Source organism: Apus apus, chromosome 4 (genome assembly GCF_020740795.1).
Source record: "Apus apus isolate bApuApu2 chromosome 4, bApuApu2.pri.cur, whole genome shotgun sequence".
Lineage (NCBI taxonomy): Eukaryota > Metazoa > Chordata > Aves > Apodiformes > Apodidae > Apus > Apus apus.
Window position 1 is genome coordinate 13,082,086 of NC_067285.1, and position 16,489 is coordinate 13,098,574.

At 45.7% G+C, this 16,489-nt stretch overlaps 1 protein-coding gene across 1 annotated transcript; it reads left to right on the forward strand.

Annotated features, from left to right (window-relative positions):
- The first annotated feature begins 13,224 nt into the window (after positions 1 to 13,224).
- On the forward strand, positions 13,225 to 15,807 carry CALHM3 (calcium homeostasis modulator 3). The gene is made up of 3 exons (XM_051616763.1): positions 13,225 to 13,511; positions 14,186 to 14,441; positions 15,346 to 15,807. Exons 1-3 carry the CDS (start codon positions 13,225 to 13,227, stop codon positions 15,805 to 15,807), a joined length of 1,005 nt encoding a protein of 334 aa, XP_051472723.1.
- The last annotated feature ends 682 nt before the right edge of the window (positions 15,808 to 16,489 follow it).

Genomic DNA, 16,489 nt, shown 5'->3' on the forward strand with positions numbered 1-16,489 from the left:
ACATCAGTGAAAGGAGGCAGCTGTACAGAACTGCCTTAGCAACATGTTCCTCTTAGTGAGGGATGGGCTTCACTTTGCTTGGCACAGCCTGCAGTTAACACCCTGGGGAGGAACACAGCACAGCACCAGGGGTTTGCTGTGATCATATTTTGGTTCACTTTTTCAAGGAGTCTTTGAATTTGCTCCCTGCACTGCTTGGAGAATGAGCAAGAATGAAGGGCTGCCTTGCTGTCCTTGCCAACTTATGTCAGCTCTTCCTGAAGAAAATGTTGAGCAGGGTGAGAAATATGCTCTGTGATCACAGGGCCTCACGACAGACAAAACAGTATCAGACTGATTCTGGGTTTTTGCCTTTTTTCTGTGCTGCAGCAACAGGGATCATTGAAATAGCTTGCCAAAACTGCAGGGTTGGGTTTTTTTTATGCCAGTGAGTCGGGACATTCCTTGATTCTTAGTATTAGTGGAATAAATTGAATTTGCTAACTAGGGACATGCAATTTCTTGGTACCATCCAGCTAGGTAGTGGGAGTCTGGTGGAGAGAGGATGTGTGATAGAGCAGGATGAATTTGCACCAAGTTGTAATTCTCTTCCATCTTCTGTATTTATGCTGACCACCAATTTGTAATTTGTGCTGAGACATTGCAATCAGTCCAAGAACTTCATCTGAAATGAGCATCAGCTCGGGCAGAGGTGCTAACATCACGATTATCTAACAAACACAAGGAAAAAGCCACTGCAGTCACATCTGCTCATGGAACAGCGTCTACTGGCTTAAGTCATAACACCACCCACGAATTCTCTACCTGACAGCTGGGTGCAAGGACGAGCTCCAGCTGTTCAGCTCAGGCATATGTGAAAGAGGACAGAGATAGGATGTGGAGGATTTGTGAGACAGCTGGAGAATAACATCTACGTGCAGAAAGAGCTCACTGGAGAAGGATGGTCAGACAAACTACTCAATTTAGTACACAGGGATGTTTTCAGACTATGAAGGGGGCAAGATTAGACAAGTGTATGTCAGACTATGAAGTCTGGGTATTTTGCAAAGTGCTACGTTGCAATGAAGCAAATGTAGTTAAAAATTCCCTTTGCAAAGCCTGTGTTTATGCCTTCTAGGCACACCATCCATCAAGGGGTTACACAGGAAACCACAAAGTATAATTATGAAGAATTACAAGAACAGGTGTACACCCAAAGCACGAGCCATCACTGCCAAAGACTTGGGCAAACACATGTCAGAATTTACATCTGAAGAGGATGCTCAGAGAAAGAGGCCTGATCCAGGGAATGACTGTCATAGAACAAAACAAAGAGGTGATTGGACTCTGCCTTGGTCTTTTTGGCTTTGAAATGCATGGGGACAGCAGCCTGGGCCACTCACTAGCAAAAATCAACAAACTCCTCTGTTGCAGTGTTCTGTGAACCTTCCCTAGCAGGCAACATGGCTATTTAGAGACCACCACTGACCATATTTAACATCCCATTAACATTTACCATTACCCTGGTGCAACAAAGGACATGAAATTCCAGTGTGATCCTGGCACCACAGGAACAATTTGAGGCTCAACCCCAACAGCAGGAAGATGTGCACCTCAGCTTGAAAGCACTGTGCAGGCAGAGATCTCATACTCAAGAGAAGCTACTACAACAACAATTAGCATCACAGTTAAAAGTGTGTACATGCTGTCCAGTTGTAAGTTTGCTAACTCAGATCTCCAAGCCTTGCATCATCTAGTGCCTTCTTCTGATAGATGAAGGAGCTCTATCCTCTCAGGTTTTTTTTTCCAGACCCAGCCCAAGTCAACTGTAGAAGTGCCTTTATATTATCACCTTGACTTTGTTTCTTTCACTTGGTTGCTACATTCTCTCTGAAGCTTCAATAGTATGAAGACAGTTATTAGCAGGGGAGAATAAACAAAGTGGTTAGAAAACAATCATTTCTCCCACACATGCTGGTCAACTTTTATGAGTTCTGGCATGCAAATACCTGTTATACTCCTGCAATGCTAAGATGAGGAGAAAGGTTTAAGTCCCTTTTAACTTAAGCTTATTATGCTCCCCACGCTGGCGCACTCAGTGGGGCCTGCAGAGCCCTGTGTGCACATTACAGCAACCCCAAGGCTGCTTCCTTCTACAGCAGAAAGCTTCAAGGGGCACATTTGTGCTATATCCCAGAGGTCCAGATGTCAGCACTAAGAAGGAGCTTATATAAAAGGCCAGTCCTGTGCAGAGAACACTTCCAGCAGAACCAGCTCCTCCCTATTTAAAGGATCCTTTGATCTACAAGAGAAATCTAACAGGAATTTAGCCCACCTAGAAGTCAAGCCTTTGCTGTTCCTTTGGAGTTTCACTGTCTGTCTGCCAGCCTGAAGCCCTACTTCCAGCAGTATGAGCCAGACATTCCTCTATAGCACATTACAGTGAACTTAGCAGCTCCATAGGCTGACCAGTGTCATAGGGATTTTTACACTTTACTTTTGGGTAACTTCTCCCTTGAAACATTTTCTTGCACAGTGGACCTTCCCTTCAGTCTCATTTTCACATCTCTGTCAAGATGGTGGCTATTTCTGCTGAGGTGGCAGGCGGACCATTGTGGTGGAACGTAGTTTGAGGGATATCCACCTTCTAAAGAAGATTCTTTATTCTTTGCAGATCTAAATGGGTTTCTGGTAAAGCAGGGACAAATCGAGACTCATAACAGATGCTAGTGCCAACCTCATGTCCTATTTCTACATCCAAATATTTTTTTTTTATTAAATTTACTGTCCAAATTAACAGTGGAGGTGCCCAGATTTCTAATTGGGTCATTGCAAGCCAGCTTTACATCATGCTGAGAAGCCAGCATCCTCAAGAAATACTGGGGGGGAAAAAAACCAAGCAACAATTTTTACAAAATGTGTTCAGTTAGAGAAAGGGGAAGTAAGTTAAGGACTATTAGTCTGTACCTTTGTGTTTGATGGTTTAGATTATCAAATGGAAGGCAGCCAACAGCTTTGGTGTACTAGTCAGTAGTCAACCGCTAAGGTATTAAGTATGTCTTGACCTTACATGATTTTTGCCCACAGGCAGAGTTATTTTATGGTAGCATTTCCCAACCATATTGCACATGAGGACTGGTGATATTTTAACATCTTTTGATCCAGCCCTTTTTTCCCCCCTCAAAACATTCCTCACTGGAAGGGCTGCTGATAGTCCCTGGCCCCACTTTTGGCATGGTGATGGACCAACCTAACACTGTTCCTATCTAGTCCCCCTAACATTTCCCCATATGCTTCAGGGACAGCAGTGCAGCTTCACAGCTTCCAAAGTTTACAAACTCAAAATAAACTTAAAGCAATAAAAGTGGCCTGGGTTTCAATTTCCCAGTCTTCCACAGTCAGCAGAGCCCCCAGACAGCAAACAGCTCCTCAGCACCACGATGCAGAACAACAAAAGCAGTGACAAATAGCCAGCCAGCCAAACAGGACCACCCTCTCACATCAGACCCAGCCTTAGACTCATCATAGAAACAGGATGCATCCAGTATTTGTCCTCATGACAAGTTCCCATCCAAGTTGGCCAACCCCTGTGTAGTTGCTGAAGCTGAACACACCTTCAGAGGTCCCCATACAGGCTGACCAGGATGCACATCAATTCCCTCCTGGGCCCCATGAGAAGTCCCAAGCAGATTGCACTGAAGTTGGCCGATTCTCAAAAAGATGACCTGGAAACAGCAGCAATACCCTTCATTTCTGAGTCTACAGAGAGCCCTGCTGGTGGCATTAGATATGCAGCCCGCTGGTAGCATCTGAATTCAGTTTCACTTCTTTGCTCTTTGACTCAAATGGTGGGAGCCAGCCAGAAACACCAAGATGAGTATCTTAAAGACCTGTTGATTATCAAAGACAATTTGCAGTGCATTCACAATGGGAAGCACTTCTCACCAGGAGAACATCAAGGACTGCTGAACTCAGCAAAACAAGTGCAACTATTTCTTTTTCCAAGGGTACAGTCCAGTGCCAGTAGCAAGGACTAACCCCACAAGCAAGTATCAGCCTTAATTTTGGCTTGGCAGCCAGGAAAAGCCAGAATAGATTTCAAAATTGTAGTCTTGAAATGCACAACTAAATCAGGGTAGAACAGAGGAGAGCACAAGTCACTTATAGGACTCATTTGAATAATCTTGCTGACAGATCTGTTCTTTCCTCTAAATTTCCAGTCTGCACAACAGATCACAACATGAAATCAGATACTGTCACTGGGTTTGGATAAATGTGGACATAAGGACTAAACACTCCCTTCCCGTATGAATAAGTGCTCCAATTTGAACTGCACCACTTCTTTTGTTTGTGCTGTCACTAAAATCCTGCAGGCGGCATTAGAGCCTAGGAACTGAGCACCAGCCATCATTGCTCACTTCATGAGCAGACACATTTTCAGCTCTCATTTACTGATTAACATATTCCTGACATGATCTCTGCTAAAAGCCTCTGCTTGAGTTATGCCTACTTGATTCAAAAGGAAATTTTCCTTCTCTACCTATGAATTCATTACAAGGTTTTCAGAATTTCCAAGACATTTAGAAAACAAATTCCCCTTTAATTTTAAAATTGCAAGTAAAGGAGAAGCTACTACACTAGTAGACTAGTTTTTGCAGTGTTTAAATGTCTGTTAAAAACTTGCAACTCCCTTCCAGTCTGAGGATCAGAACTGAAAGCAAAGAGCCTGTTTTGTGAAGAGCCACCTATCTCTGATGATGACATGGTTTAGTTCCTAACTGTCTACAAGAACCTGTTGAGGGGGTAGGATGGTTTTATCAGAATTTCTAAAAAATTACCTGCTGCTTTGGGTGAAGCTTATTGCTCTCTTGTATGAATTGCTCTCATGTATTAATTACTCCTCATTATTATGTACTTGGGGACAGTGAGCAGGAGCATGCCAGAGATCAACAATGCATCAGTAAACCCACAGCAACCTGCAGCCACCTCTTCCTCCCATCTCTTGTCTGTTAAGGTGTTAGATCTCAAGATCTGAAGCTTTTAAGCTCAGACACAAGCTCCAAAGTCAGAATATGGGAGAGAGAAGAAATAAGAATTGTATAGAGAAAGGAAAACTGTACTTTTGAGTCTGAACATCCTGAGCTTCCTGGGATTTGCTGTTTTCCTGTTTATCATGGCCAAGCATAGATTCAATCTGCTACAGGGATCATTCAAGAGTCACATGTCATCACAGAGAATATCTGCTGCTGGTGGAAGAGACACAGACACACAAGGTGAAAGCAGGCTGTTACTTTCCTGGTAGAAAGATAAAATTGCCATCATCAGATAACTACATTTTTGTTCACAGCATTCTGAAGACAGTCAGCACTATATAAATATAATAAATATACACAGAGAAGAAGATTAATTATGTGAGAAGGTGGGTTTTATGCACTGATAAAGTCAAGAGTTAGATGGCAGGACAACCTTCTGAAACAGGACTCTTTATCAGATGATGAATTGCAGCTACTGTGAAGCATCAGTTTTAAATGCTTCAGGGATGTGTTTTAGCTCAGGTGGCCCTAGCATCAGTAGGCAAATGAAATGGTATTTTTATATGAACACACCGATTTTATTCAGGATCAGAAATCACTTACTGTTTTGCAAAGGAACTGATGACCAGGAGGCAGTGTGTGTGTACACATACATTGGGTAACAAGCTCTCACAGCTTCCAAAATAAACTGTTACCTGATCCTCAGATACTTGGAAAAGCTCATTCTTTGCAGCAGATAAGGAGAAGCACTAAGAGGCAAAATTTCAGTATTTGCCGGGATGATTAACATGTTCTCATCACAGTTACTAAACAATCCTGAACCAACTGCCTAAAAAGCTACCCATTCTCCAGCTGAGCTACTCTGAACCAGGGGGGCCTGTAAAACAAGATAGATTTTTATCTGGAAGAAATGGCTTTCAGAAAAGCAGCAGCAGCTACTGGCAGAAAGATGTCAGACCCGCTCAGCCCCTTCCATGTGGGCTTCATGCCAGGTGACAGTGACCACAGCTGCCACCTGTGTGGGGCTGTGTCTGCTCCAAGGAGGAGATGCTGAAGCTCTGACTGTGCTGCTGGGTGCAAAGGTGGTTGGCAAAGGGGCTGCCAAAAGATGTGACTGAAGGCTTCTGATGAGGAAGGGCTGCTGTTTTGTTTTTTTTTCTCTGCAGAGAAGTGTCATAAGCTGAATTTTCTGTCTGTGGCTCACTGTGAGGCAAGTTTGGAGTCAGCACTGGTACCTGAAGGATACATGGAGAGAACCCAAACCCCGACCACATTAAATACTGATGTTTGTGATTTTTTACACTTGCACTAAGCACACATTATGCCTCACTGCATGCTCATCGTCCTCTCATAGAGGCAGGGTTTTAAACCATCATTGTATACATACATGAATGAATAACTACACAAGGCACTGGAAGAGTGAATCTCCCACCTCACAGCTCCAAGGAATATGAAGGCAAGATTAATTTTTAAACCTCTGAAATGAGGTTGGGTTTTTCTTGTCACAAGAAAACTTCTATAGTGTTTCAGTTACAATGTTTTGATGCATAGCTCACTTTTCTTGGAAAACTCTTCTTCCTAACTCATAGTTTATAGCACAGAGGAGCAGAGATCACAACTCACCCAGCCCTGCCAGTGGGATTGCTTCTCTCAGTTAACAGTCCAACCACTGCAGTATGCTTGAATAAAGCAAAAAAATTAACATTGTTTTAGCACAGATTTAGCCCAGAAAATGCCTGATGCTCCTTAAAACTTGATAAAGATCTGTAGTTGAGATACAGACATGAGACAAGGCCAAGCATCCTGAATGACAACCTTGCTTGTGCTTCAACGTCCTGCATGACATCGATGCTGCAGAAACTGAGAAACCGCGCAGCGGGGCTGATCTGCCCGGCACGGTTTCCAGGGATCTCAGTACTCCTGATGAATTCCCCCTCTGGCACCTGCGTGCGAGGGGACAGACGGACGGAGGGAGGCGGCCGCTCAGTCCCCGGGGGCAGCGCGGGGCCCGCAGCTCCGCTCCGCGGGGACCGGCCTCGCTGCACCGCTCAGCGCACGGACGCCGGCTCTTTCTAAAAGCACTATCTAGGACATCACCGTGTGTTCCACCAAGAAAAGGTGTTGCCACTGCGTTTAGAGGCTGTGCTCTGCTCCCTACTCCTCCCCACACCCCAGCTCTAGACCCTCCGGGCACAAACAGCTCTGGCTCCACATTCTTCAAGCCCCTGCTCTACTATACCAGAGTGCACAGCAATGACACTGAGATGCTTCTTCATAACTCTATGCCCAACACAAACCCACAGCTTTTTCTTAAGGTTACTATTTAAAAAAAAAAAAAGTGAAAAGAAAAAAAAAGGTGACATTTCTTAATAAATTTATCTGTCTTTACAAACTTTTTCATCTCCTGATATATAAGCTAGAGAAACACAGGATCACTCCTTACAAAAAATCAGTTTCTCTCTAGGGAACTCATACATCATTGTTTGCACATCCCAGAATTGCTAGATTCAACCAAGATCAGTCAGTGCAGGCAGATTTTTGTGACAACGACATATCTGTAGCCACATGAGTGTTTTAAGAAATCTGTGCTACAGTTTATATCTTGAAAATGCAAGAGTTCTTACCTAGTACCCCCAAAAGAATACTGCCTGAATCACTGGCAAGAGTCAACAGAAAGTAGTACTTCATATATGTCATGTCTCCTCGACTGTCAAGATGGAACAACTTGTAATATGAGATATGGAAACATAATCAGGAGGCTATTTTATGAAGCCATACTCTCTGTGGTCATAACAAACAAGTTTTTATTATCTTAAAGTCACTTTAATGTAACAGCCAATAGAAGAGTGACAATAAACCAACCTGGGCATAGGATCTGAGGCAAAAAAAATAGGTGTCAGAATCAGGTTTTACTGTGACTTACCTAAGGGCCTTTGGTGAATTAACAACAAAGCACAGATGGAAACTTTGGCTTAAAAGCCATGAAGCCAGCTATCAAAAGACACTTGGTCTGCTTTCTGGAGCAGTCACACCAGGCAAGGCCTCTGTCAGTGCTGAACCCCAGTGGCTGCAGAAGCACAGGGTCACAGCACCAAGACCTGTCTCATCACTCAACCTCAATTTCCTTTTAAGCACCTAAATAGTTTGTATGGTATCTCTGCAAACTGAAGGCAAATTGATCTCTCAGGAGAAGTTTATCATCAGTGGTTTTCAGCCTGTAAACTGTGGAATCCCCATGGCTGGAGCCTTACTTTAAGAGTCTGAGAAAAGTAACAGGAAAAGCTAGTTAAATGTCATCAGCCTTAAATCTGCTCTCCAAGTCCTGCACCTCTGTTGGAAGATATACAAGCATTGGCAAATCAGAAAAAGCCTGAAAAATCACTGGGCCAGGATATTAGAAGATCAGCCTGATTCCCTAATTCTCTACTTTACTCCCCAATTCACTCTCAAGATGTGAAAAGACTCCATCTCAAATAATCTCACTGCAGCATCTGTTCCTAGCCAAGCAGATAAACAGCCTTGCAAAAAGCCCTCTTCATCAGAAATTGTGTGAATTAGGTGAAGGTCAGGATGATGCAGAGATCAGGAAACAGGGTTTCCACTGAAGCCAAAAAGCTAAGCACTAATGGTCAGGAAGGCAATGTATAATGAGCTCTTCAGAAGAACAACACTTAACTAAGCCATGTATTTCCTCACTGGTAGTCAGCTCCATGTTGGTGCTTTAATGAATCATATGGCAGAACACAGAAGTATCTAATCTTCAGAGAACATTATTAGTGAAGACAAACCACATTTCACAATGCTCCAATATTTTTTATAGCATCTCATTAGTTATTTAATTTACCCATTATTTGCTTAGGCTGGGCAGAGTACTCAGCTGTGCCAAAATACTTGGTTTCAGGTGGTCTCTGTCCCACAGAGCCAACAGTGCTTCATTTGTTTCAGCTGCCAGTAGCTATGAGGAGTTTGTGTAGTGCTTGGAAGGAGAAAATGCTGCCCATGTCCTTCTTCATGGGCAGTTGAAATAGAAGGTGACTTCTGCTGTGATAAATTAAAGATGCTGCAAAATTCCCAGGCAGCAAGGAGCAAAATCCTCTGTCAGCTTTGCAGAGAAAGAAGGCAATGACACTACTCTGCTGTCCTTAGATAACAGTGGGAGACTGATCTCTAAGCCTTCTGAAAAAGATAGTAGAAACTAAAGCTCAGTTGCAACCTGCTGGTCAAGTATAAATGGGCTTGCAGGGGTATGGAGCTGTGTGTTCAAGGGTTAGCAAGAAGCCTGAACTGCAGAGCAAAGAGATATTGGTCCACAGGTACTACTGTTGGTAAAGGTGATTTATGGTGGTTATGGCCTTCACTTAAACACAAGACAATGTATTTCCTCTAAGCATTGAAAATGCATTAACCCTCATCCTCTGAAAAAGGATGGCCTGGTGGGAAGGGGTTTTCCAATTTACCTGCTGAAAGGAGCTAAAACGAGAAACTGGACAACAGTCCCCCAACAGTGACCTGGGAGACTGCAGCTGCTCTCACACCACAGGGCACAACTTTTCACCAGTGACTTACTCATCCTCCCAGCACCCATTGAGGGGGGGCAGGGGGGAGGGGTGTAGTCCATGTGGTTTCACACTTATCCCCATAGAGGAAAACTGAGGAAAGGAACACACAACTCAGTACCTGCTCCTTATGGCCATTCAGTGCTCATTTTAATCAAGTATTGCACGGAGGTGGCATCCTCACGTGGCAATTAATGAGACAAGAAACCAGGAAGGAAGAGGCATGCAGAGCTAAGTTCATTTCATAGCAATTTCCTGCAGTCTGGGAATATGCTGAGACAGTTCCATGTACCCAGCTGGTCCCAAGGTAACTGCACAACTGGCTACAGAAACACAAAAAAAGCAGGGCAATAACTCAGCCTCCTGTGATGCTGCTGGTGGGACCCCAACTGCAGCACATGCTCACAGCAGGATGGTCACCACTGTGCTCTGGGGGACAGTGTCAGAGCTGCTATGGCTCTGGGGATCAATTGTACAACCCTCTGTTCATAATAGGGGAAAAGAAGTCTTGTGGGGGTTTTTTTTGTGTCTTTAAGTCATCCCAGGAGCAGCTGACCAACCCACATAACTGTTTTCTAAAAACATTTTGCCTGAGGCAGATGTTCAGGGCAGAAAAAATTCAGTCTGGATAATTAAATAATTTGTCAAAGTTATGAGCAAATGGCTCCTAATGAAGTAACCCATCACCTCCCATGCCACTGGCTTGGGGTGCTCCTGCCAGAGCCCTGCAGGCTCTTTCCCACTGCCAGGACAAGTCTTCATGGCAACAGCCTGTTTTCAGCACAGCAATCTTTGGAATAGGTGAAATGTCTGCTCCAGAACACCAGCTTCCTTGGGGGAAAGAGTTCCAGTCCCAGCACAAAAAAAGAGACATCAAAGTGTGACAAAGCAACTCACATCCCCAGCAGCTCACTCACTGCTGGGGTTTGGGGGAAGCCAGGGAGCAAGCAAGCAGGATCACTGGCACAGCCACAGTGCTCCTGCCTCCATCCTTCAGGAACCGACCCAACAGTGAGCATGGAGCTGGTGGCACAGAACGAGGGTGCAGCTCCAGACACACTGGACCTGTGCTGCTCTCTGCTCCCTACCTAAGTCTATGTATAAGGGCTTGCTCCGAGTATGCACACAACCCAAAGGCATGCAGGCTGCATGCACAGCATCAGTGCTGCTCCAGCATCGAAGGCTTGTGCAGGAAATACATTTCTGTATACCATATAAGCCATACACCACACCATTCTGCTGAATTTGTGCTATTTTAAATGACTGACAAAAATGGTGGTGATTAAATCATCCTTTTCCCCAGAACACAAGGGACTGATGGCTGTGCTGCACCAAAAGTCCTCTCACCTACAGGGTGAGGGTTTCCTGCACCTGTACCCACCACCCTCTCCATCATTTGAGGCAAAAAGCCTAGAGCTGGTATTTTACTCCCATGAAGGGGTGGTGAAGGGCTTCTCCCTCCCTATTCCTATTCTGCAGCACTGAGGAAAAAGCAAAGGGTTGTCCAATGTGGACACCCAAAAGGCATGTTGAGGAACAACAACTTCCAGCAAAATTCTGGAGATTTACTGCCAATGAGCAGCTGCCCTTCTCTGAAGATGGTGCCCCTGCCCAACAGACCCAAAGAGCCACAGGCAACCTCGCAGCAGGCTCTGAAGAGTGACTACATCACTGGAGACACAGGGCAGGTCCCCTTGCTGGACAAGAGGAATAATTTTAGACCTTGTTTGTTTTCTGTTTCACCCTGAATAATCAGAAGTGCTTACTTACCTCAAGACTCCTTTCTCTCTCTCCACAAGAATCTCACAGGGAGTATTCCCTTTCTTCTGTCATTCAGCAATTCCATGTTTCAATTCTGAGTTGCTGGTAAGATCCCAGGTCACAAGCAAGCAGAGTAATTATTTGAGGCACCCTTTACAGACCTCTGACATCCAGGCCAGGCAATTGTATTTGTAAGAAGTAAAATTCCCACATGGCTTGTGCTGTCCAGAAGATGCTTCCTACTCTTTTTATATCTTATTTTCCTGAGCTGTGAGGAACTATTTAGCCTTTAGCATGTTTTTGCCCAGGAGAACTAGAAAATAAAAATTATTTATCTAAAATAACTGTTCTACAGAGAGCACACAATGCTTTCTGAACCTGACTCAGCACATAAATGCAAGTAATTAAAAGTGAAACCCAACAAGATATAAAGCAGCTGGGAACTGAGACAGGCATCACGCTGGATAAAAATCACCTGTGGAGTTCAGCCAGGTGGTTCTGATGGCCTATAACAGCAAAATGGAGGGGTCCTGATGCCCTATAATGACAAAATGGAAATATTAGCTGATTAGTTATGGGGTTTTTTTGCTGATGGATGAACATTAACAATAATTTCCACTCGCAGGTAAAGGGGAACCCAGATATTCTGGTTAATACAATTGTATTTCATAAAAATAACTGCGCAAGTTGCTGTTTAGATCAGAACTGAAGACATTGTGGCCCTGTGAGGTAGTGTGGGCAGAAACCTCAGTGCTGGCAGCAAGTGTGCTGAGTGGAGATGGTTCCTCTCTTTTTTAACAGAATAGATAAATGTAACACTCTTTTTTGCCCCCTTTTCTGAACACAGGTGGAAACCTGAGCTGAGAAGAAATCTGAAAATGTTTTCTGATGAAAGCTAGGGAGAGGAATATTATGCTGAATATGTTGGGGAGGGGGGGAAGTGAGTTTCTTTATGTGACAATGAGAGGTATTTATCAGTAAAATAAACTTTTGAGAGGAAAAGAGGAATTGCCTCTGGGATATTTAAAATGGACAGATTATAATCCTGTCCCATGGGACAAATGAGGCAGCTTCTCTGATTGCATCAGGCTGTCTGATGGGGGCCAAGAAGGAGCCCCAGTGCAAGGGCCTCGGACATGGATGTAGGTGTGGTACAAATGTCACCTATGATGTGTAGCTGAGAGCAGCCTTTGTCCCAAAGTGTCGTTCCAGGCTTTGAAAGCCATCGATTCTCACAGCCTCCTGACTGAAGGGCTGGTCCTTTCAGCCCATTTTCATAGGGAAATCTGTGCTCGTGGTGATGTGGCATGCATGGAGCCAGGAGTGTGCTCCCTGCCTCCCCCCTGACCCGCTCAGGCCTAGGGACCCGCTTCACCGAAAATAAACGGGGCAGCAGCAGTAACACAGTTGAGCTCATTTGACTCGCCTGGTTTCTCCCGCTCAACAGCCCTAAACCAGCAGAGAGGGCAGCTCCCAGCCATCCCCCGACGGCTCTCCACTGAGAGTTAGCGTCTCCGGGAGAGGCCCCAGCACTACCGGATGCTGCCGCCAGTTGGCACTTGGGACAGCCCTGAAAATTAAAAACGGGGTGGAAAAAAACAGCTGCCGGAGGCTGTATCCATCTGCTCACCTAGAAAAGCTATCAACTGTCCTGGAAAATAAGCACTGGGTGAGAGACAAACCTGTGAAAGCCGTGTGCTGGTGGGGCAGCCCCAGCACAGGGTTTTCCCCCTGCTACAGGAGCTCTCTTCCATCCCCATCCTCCTGCCCCGACTGACCACGGGCTGAGCTGTGTCCCTGCCTCCCGGTAGCAGAAGAAGGAACAAAGGCAGACAGTCTGTGCTGGGCAACCCAGGGATTTCCCAGGAGGAGCACCCTTGGAAAAAAAAAACACAATGGATCGTTTCAAGATGATCTTCCAGTACTTTCAGTCCAACTCGGAGTCTGTAATGAATGGCATCTGTGGGCTGTTAGCCCTGGCTAGCGTGAAGATGTATACCTCCTTGGACTTCAGCTGCCCCTGCCTGCCCCGGTACAACATGGCATATGGCTTGGGGATCATGTTTGTGCCTCCCATTGCCCTCTTCCTCTGCGGTCTCATCCTCAACAGAAAATCTCTGGTGATGCTGGAGGACTGGAGGCGACCGCTGGGGCGCAGAAAGAAGGACCAAGCTGTCATCAGGTGGGGTTTGCACTGGGACTGGTGTCCCTCCTTTCACCTCCTGCTGAGCTCTCTCACCTCTGTGTCTTTGATGCTCCTGGTGGAGGCATTTCCACTTAAACGTGCAGAATGAGTGGCATTTCCATAATGGTCTCTCTTCATCAACAGCCTTGTGGTTTGCCTTCCTTCAGTGCAGTTTTTGTTGAATTACACTGGTGGAAGGCAGAGGAAGATTCCATTCAATGTTACATACAAAGGTTTACCCAGTGGACAGGTTGGCATGGAGTGGGGCAAAAAAGGCTGCAGAGAAATTGATTTTCCAGGTAGAAACTGAGCTGATGAGAAAAGAAAGAACGAATGAAGAAGACAAGGGAGAGCTGACAGGATTTGTGCATGGGAGACACTAGTATACAGTTGAGGCAAGAACATAGTGAGAGGACCATGCACTGCATTGAACATGGGCAGCACACAGAGCACTGCTGAGCCCTGGCACAGATCTCACTGGGAGGCAGCACCACAATTTGATTCCAGAGCAGAAGCAGCATTAGCTGGAGCAACACTGGGAACAGCACTGGGAGTCAGCTCCCTGGATCCACAAGGACCACACAGTTTAGGGCAGTCTGTGTCCATCAAGGTTCTGTATGAGGAGAAAGCTCCCAGCATTTACCCACTCTCTTCTCTCTCTCCTGCCCCAGGTACATGTGTTCCTCCATCATGCAGAGAGCCATGGTTGCCCCTGTTGTCTGGATCATAGTCACTCTCCTGGATGGCAAATGCCTGATCTGCGCTTTCAGTGGCTCTGTGGATCCCAATAAATTTGTGGGCTTTGCCAACACCAGCCCCCTACAAGTGCAGCAGCTGCTAGCAAAGGTGCCCTGCAAGGATGATGAGCTCATGAGGAACAACACATCCCGCAAGGCAGTGTCCAGGTACCTGCGCTGCTGGTCCCAGGTAAGTCATTGCTGGTAGAGCCTCCATGTTGGTGAGATGCCCAGGGAACAAGTCACCTGCTCCTGCATTTTTCTTGATTTGTCATAGCTTCACCACGGTGAGGCTGAGAGCAAGACTGCTCTTTGTTTCTTTATGACCCCAAATGTTGCCACCCTCAGTGATAATCTCCAGAGTCACTTGGGTGGGGAAAAGGAAGGAAATAAACTATGGTTTAATTAACACAACATTGCTTCTAGAAGAACCAGCAACTTCTAAACTGAGATAATAAAAAGCAGGTTGCAAAGAATATAGGTATCTCCTAAGGCCCTGTCCAGTGTCAGAAGACCTTGCTAACTGCTAACCTCACAGACAGAACCCACTGTTTTAAGGACAGGGCAAGCTGAAACAGACAAAAGCAGCTTGCTCAGGAGCAACAGAAAAACAGGATGTGATGGGGAGTGGAGCCCTGATCAGCCTCTGCTCTTGGTATGGGAGTAACACGTCAGGGATGAGGACTGGTGGGAGGGGGAATTCTGGGCCCTGGATTTGGTGCAGGTGGCAGATAAAGATCTCACTGGAGATAAATGAGACCCAAAAGAGAGTGCCAAAATCCCCTTTCATTGGGGCACTCCTGTGCTCAAAGCAAATGCCTGGCTGCTCCGGGCTAACTGTGAACAGTAATCCTACTGAACTTATGGATGCACAGATAAATGTCCTTTATTCACTGAGAGGAAATTATACTGACACTCTTGAGTGCAGTTTGAGGGCGCTAAGCTTCAGGGATGGATCAAGGACACAAGTCCAGATACGCAACATCTCCCATCCAGCCACACAAATGCCCTGTCTCGATGACATGGGCAAACAGCTGGCGTCTGTCCTTGTGTCTGTCTTGCTCCTGTTCCACTGCTTGTTTCTTATCACCCAGGTACTCGGATGGAGCATTTTGTTGATCCTTACCGTAGCAGCTTTTCTCGCCCGCTGGCTCAGACCTTGCTTCAACCAGGCCACCCTACTGCAGGCACGTCACTGGAGCAACTACATTGACATTGAGCAAAAGATTTTTGAGGAAACCTGCTGTGAGCACAGCCGGCTCTTTGCTCACAAATGTATCCTCCACTTCTTCAAAAGCATGCAGCAAGAGATCAAACTGCACAGCTTCAACTTGCCTAGGGAGGGAGAGGGGGCTGAAGATGAGGAAGATCTTCTCCGGGGCATTACAGACCAGGACCAGGTGAATAAACTTCTGAAAATGTGGTACTATGAGAAACCTCCCCTGGATGTCAGCCAGGTGACCCAGAGGCATCCCCTGGGGCAAGAGAAATCTCCTCCACCCTGGTCAAACAGCTCCCACACCCAGTCCAAATACCCCTGGCACACGGACGTGTAAAGGAATCTTTGTCCTGCAGACCCTGAAGGTGCACGGCTGTACCTCTGCATGAAACAAGGACCAGCAGGTAGATGACAGTGGTGCTCCTATCTTTCTCCAAAATCCCAATTCCAAAGGCTCAGCTCCAGGGTGTGCCTAATCAAACCTCCAAAATTAACCAGCTTTGAAGATCCAAACGTCCCAGAATCAGTCACCACTAATGACATCTCTCAACCAACCACTCTTTGCAGCACTTTTGTCATCTTAAAGACTTTGCAGCTCCTACCATCTGCGATAAAACAATTCTGGCTCGAGGAAGAATTTAGCCAAGGCAGCAACATGTGGCTGTGTCTGCAAATCAAGTGGAGCAGCAGCTTCACAGAGCTGTGAGGAGCTCCTGCCCGTTCCAGTGAAACTTGTTTCTGAAAGCAGTGCTGACACTGGAGCAATTTAATTGGCAACTCCTTCAAGAACCACACCAACATGTTTACTCAGAAAGGCAAAACCACCTCCTGCATCTTCCCATCTGCTGAGAGCTCTGGCTGCCCCCAGCCCAACTGTCAAAACATTCAGCCTCCCTCCAACAACCCATCAATACTTCCATGCATTTTCAAAATAAAATATGCCAACATACTGAAATCCATGGAGCAGCATAAATTTCATTGAAGATACCTCTGGATAAGTGCCTCTAAACAGGGTTGGA

Excerpts from the sequence above, each read along its gene's own strand:
- CALHM3 (XM_051616763.1), top strand. The coding sequence starts at position 13,225 with ATGGATCGTTTCAAGATGATCTTCCAGTACTTTCAGTCCAACTCGGAG. Across the intron at positions 13,512-14,185 it reads AAGGACCAAGCTGTCATCAG|GTACATGTGTTCCTCCATCA; the intron begins GTGGGGTTTGCA and ends CTCCTGCCCCAG. Across the intron at positions 14,442-15,345 it reads ACCTGCGCTGCTGGTCCCAG|GTACTCGGATGGAGCATTTT; the intron begins GTAAGTCATTGC and ends CTTATCACCCAG.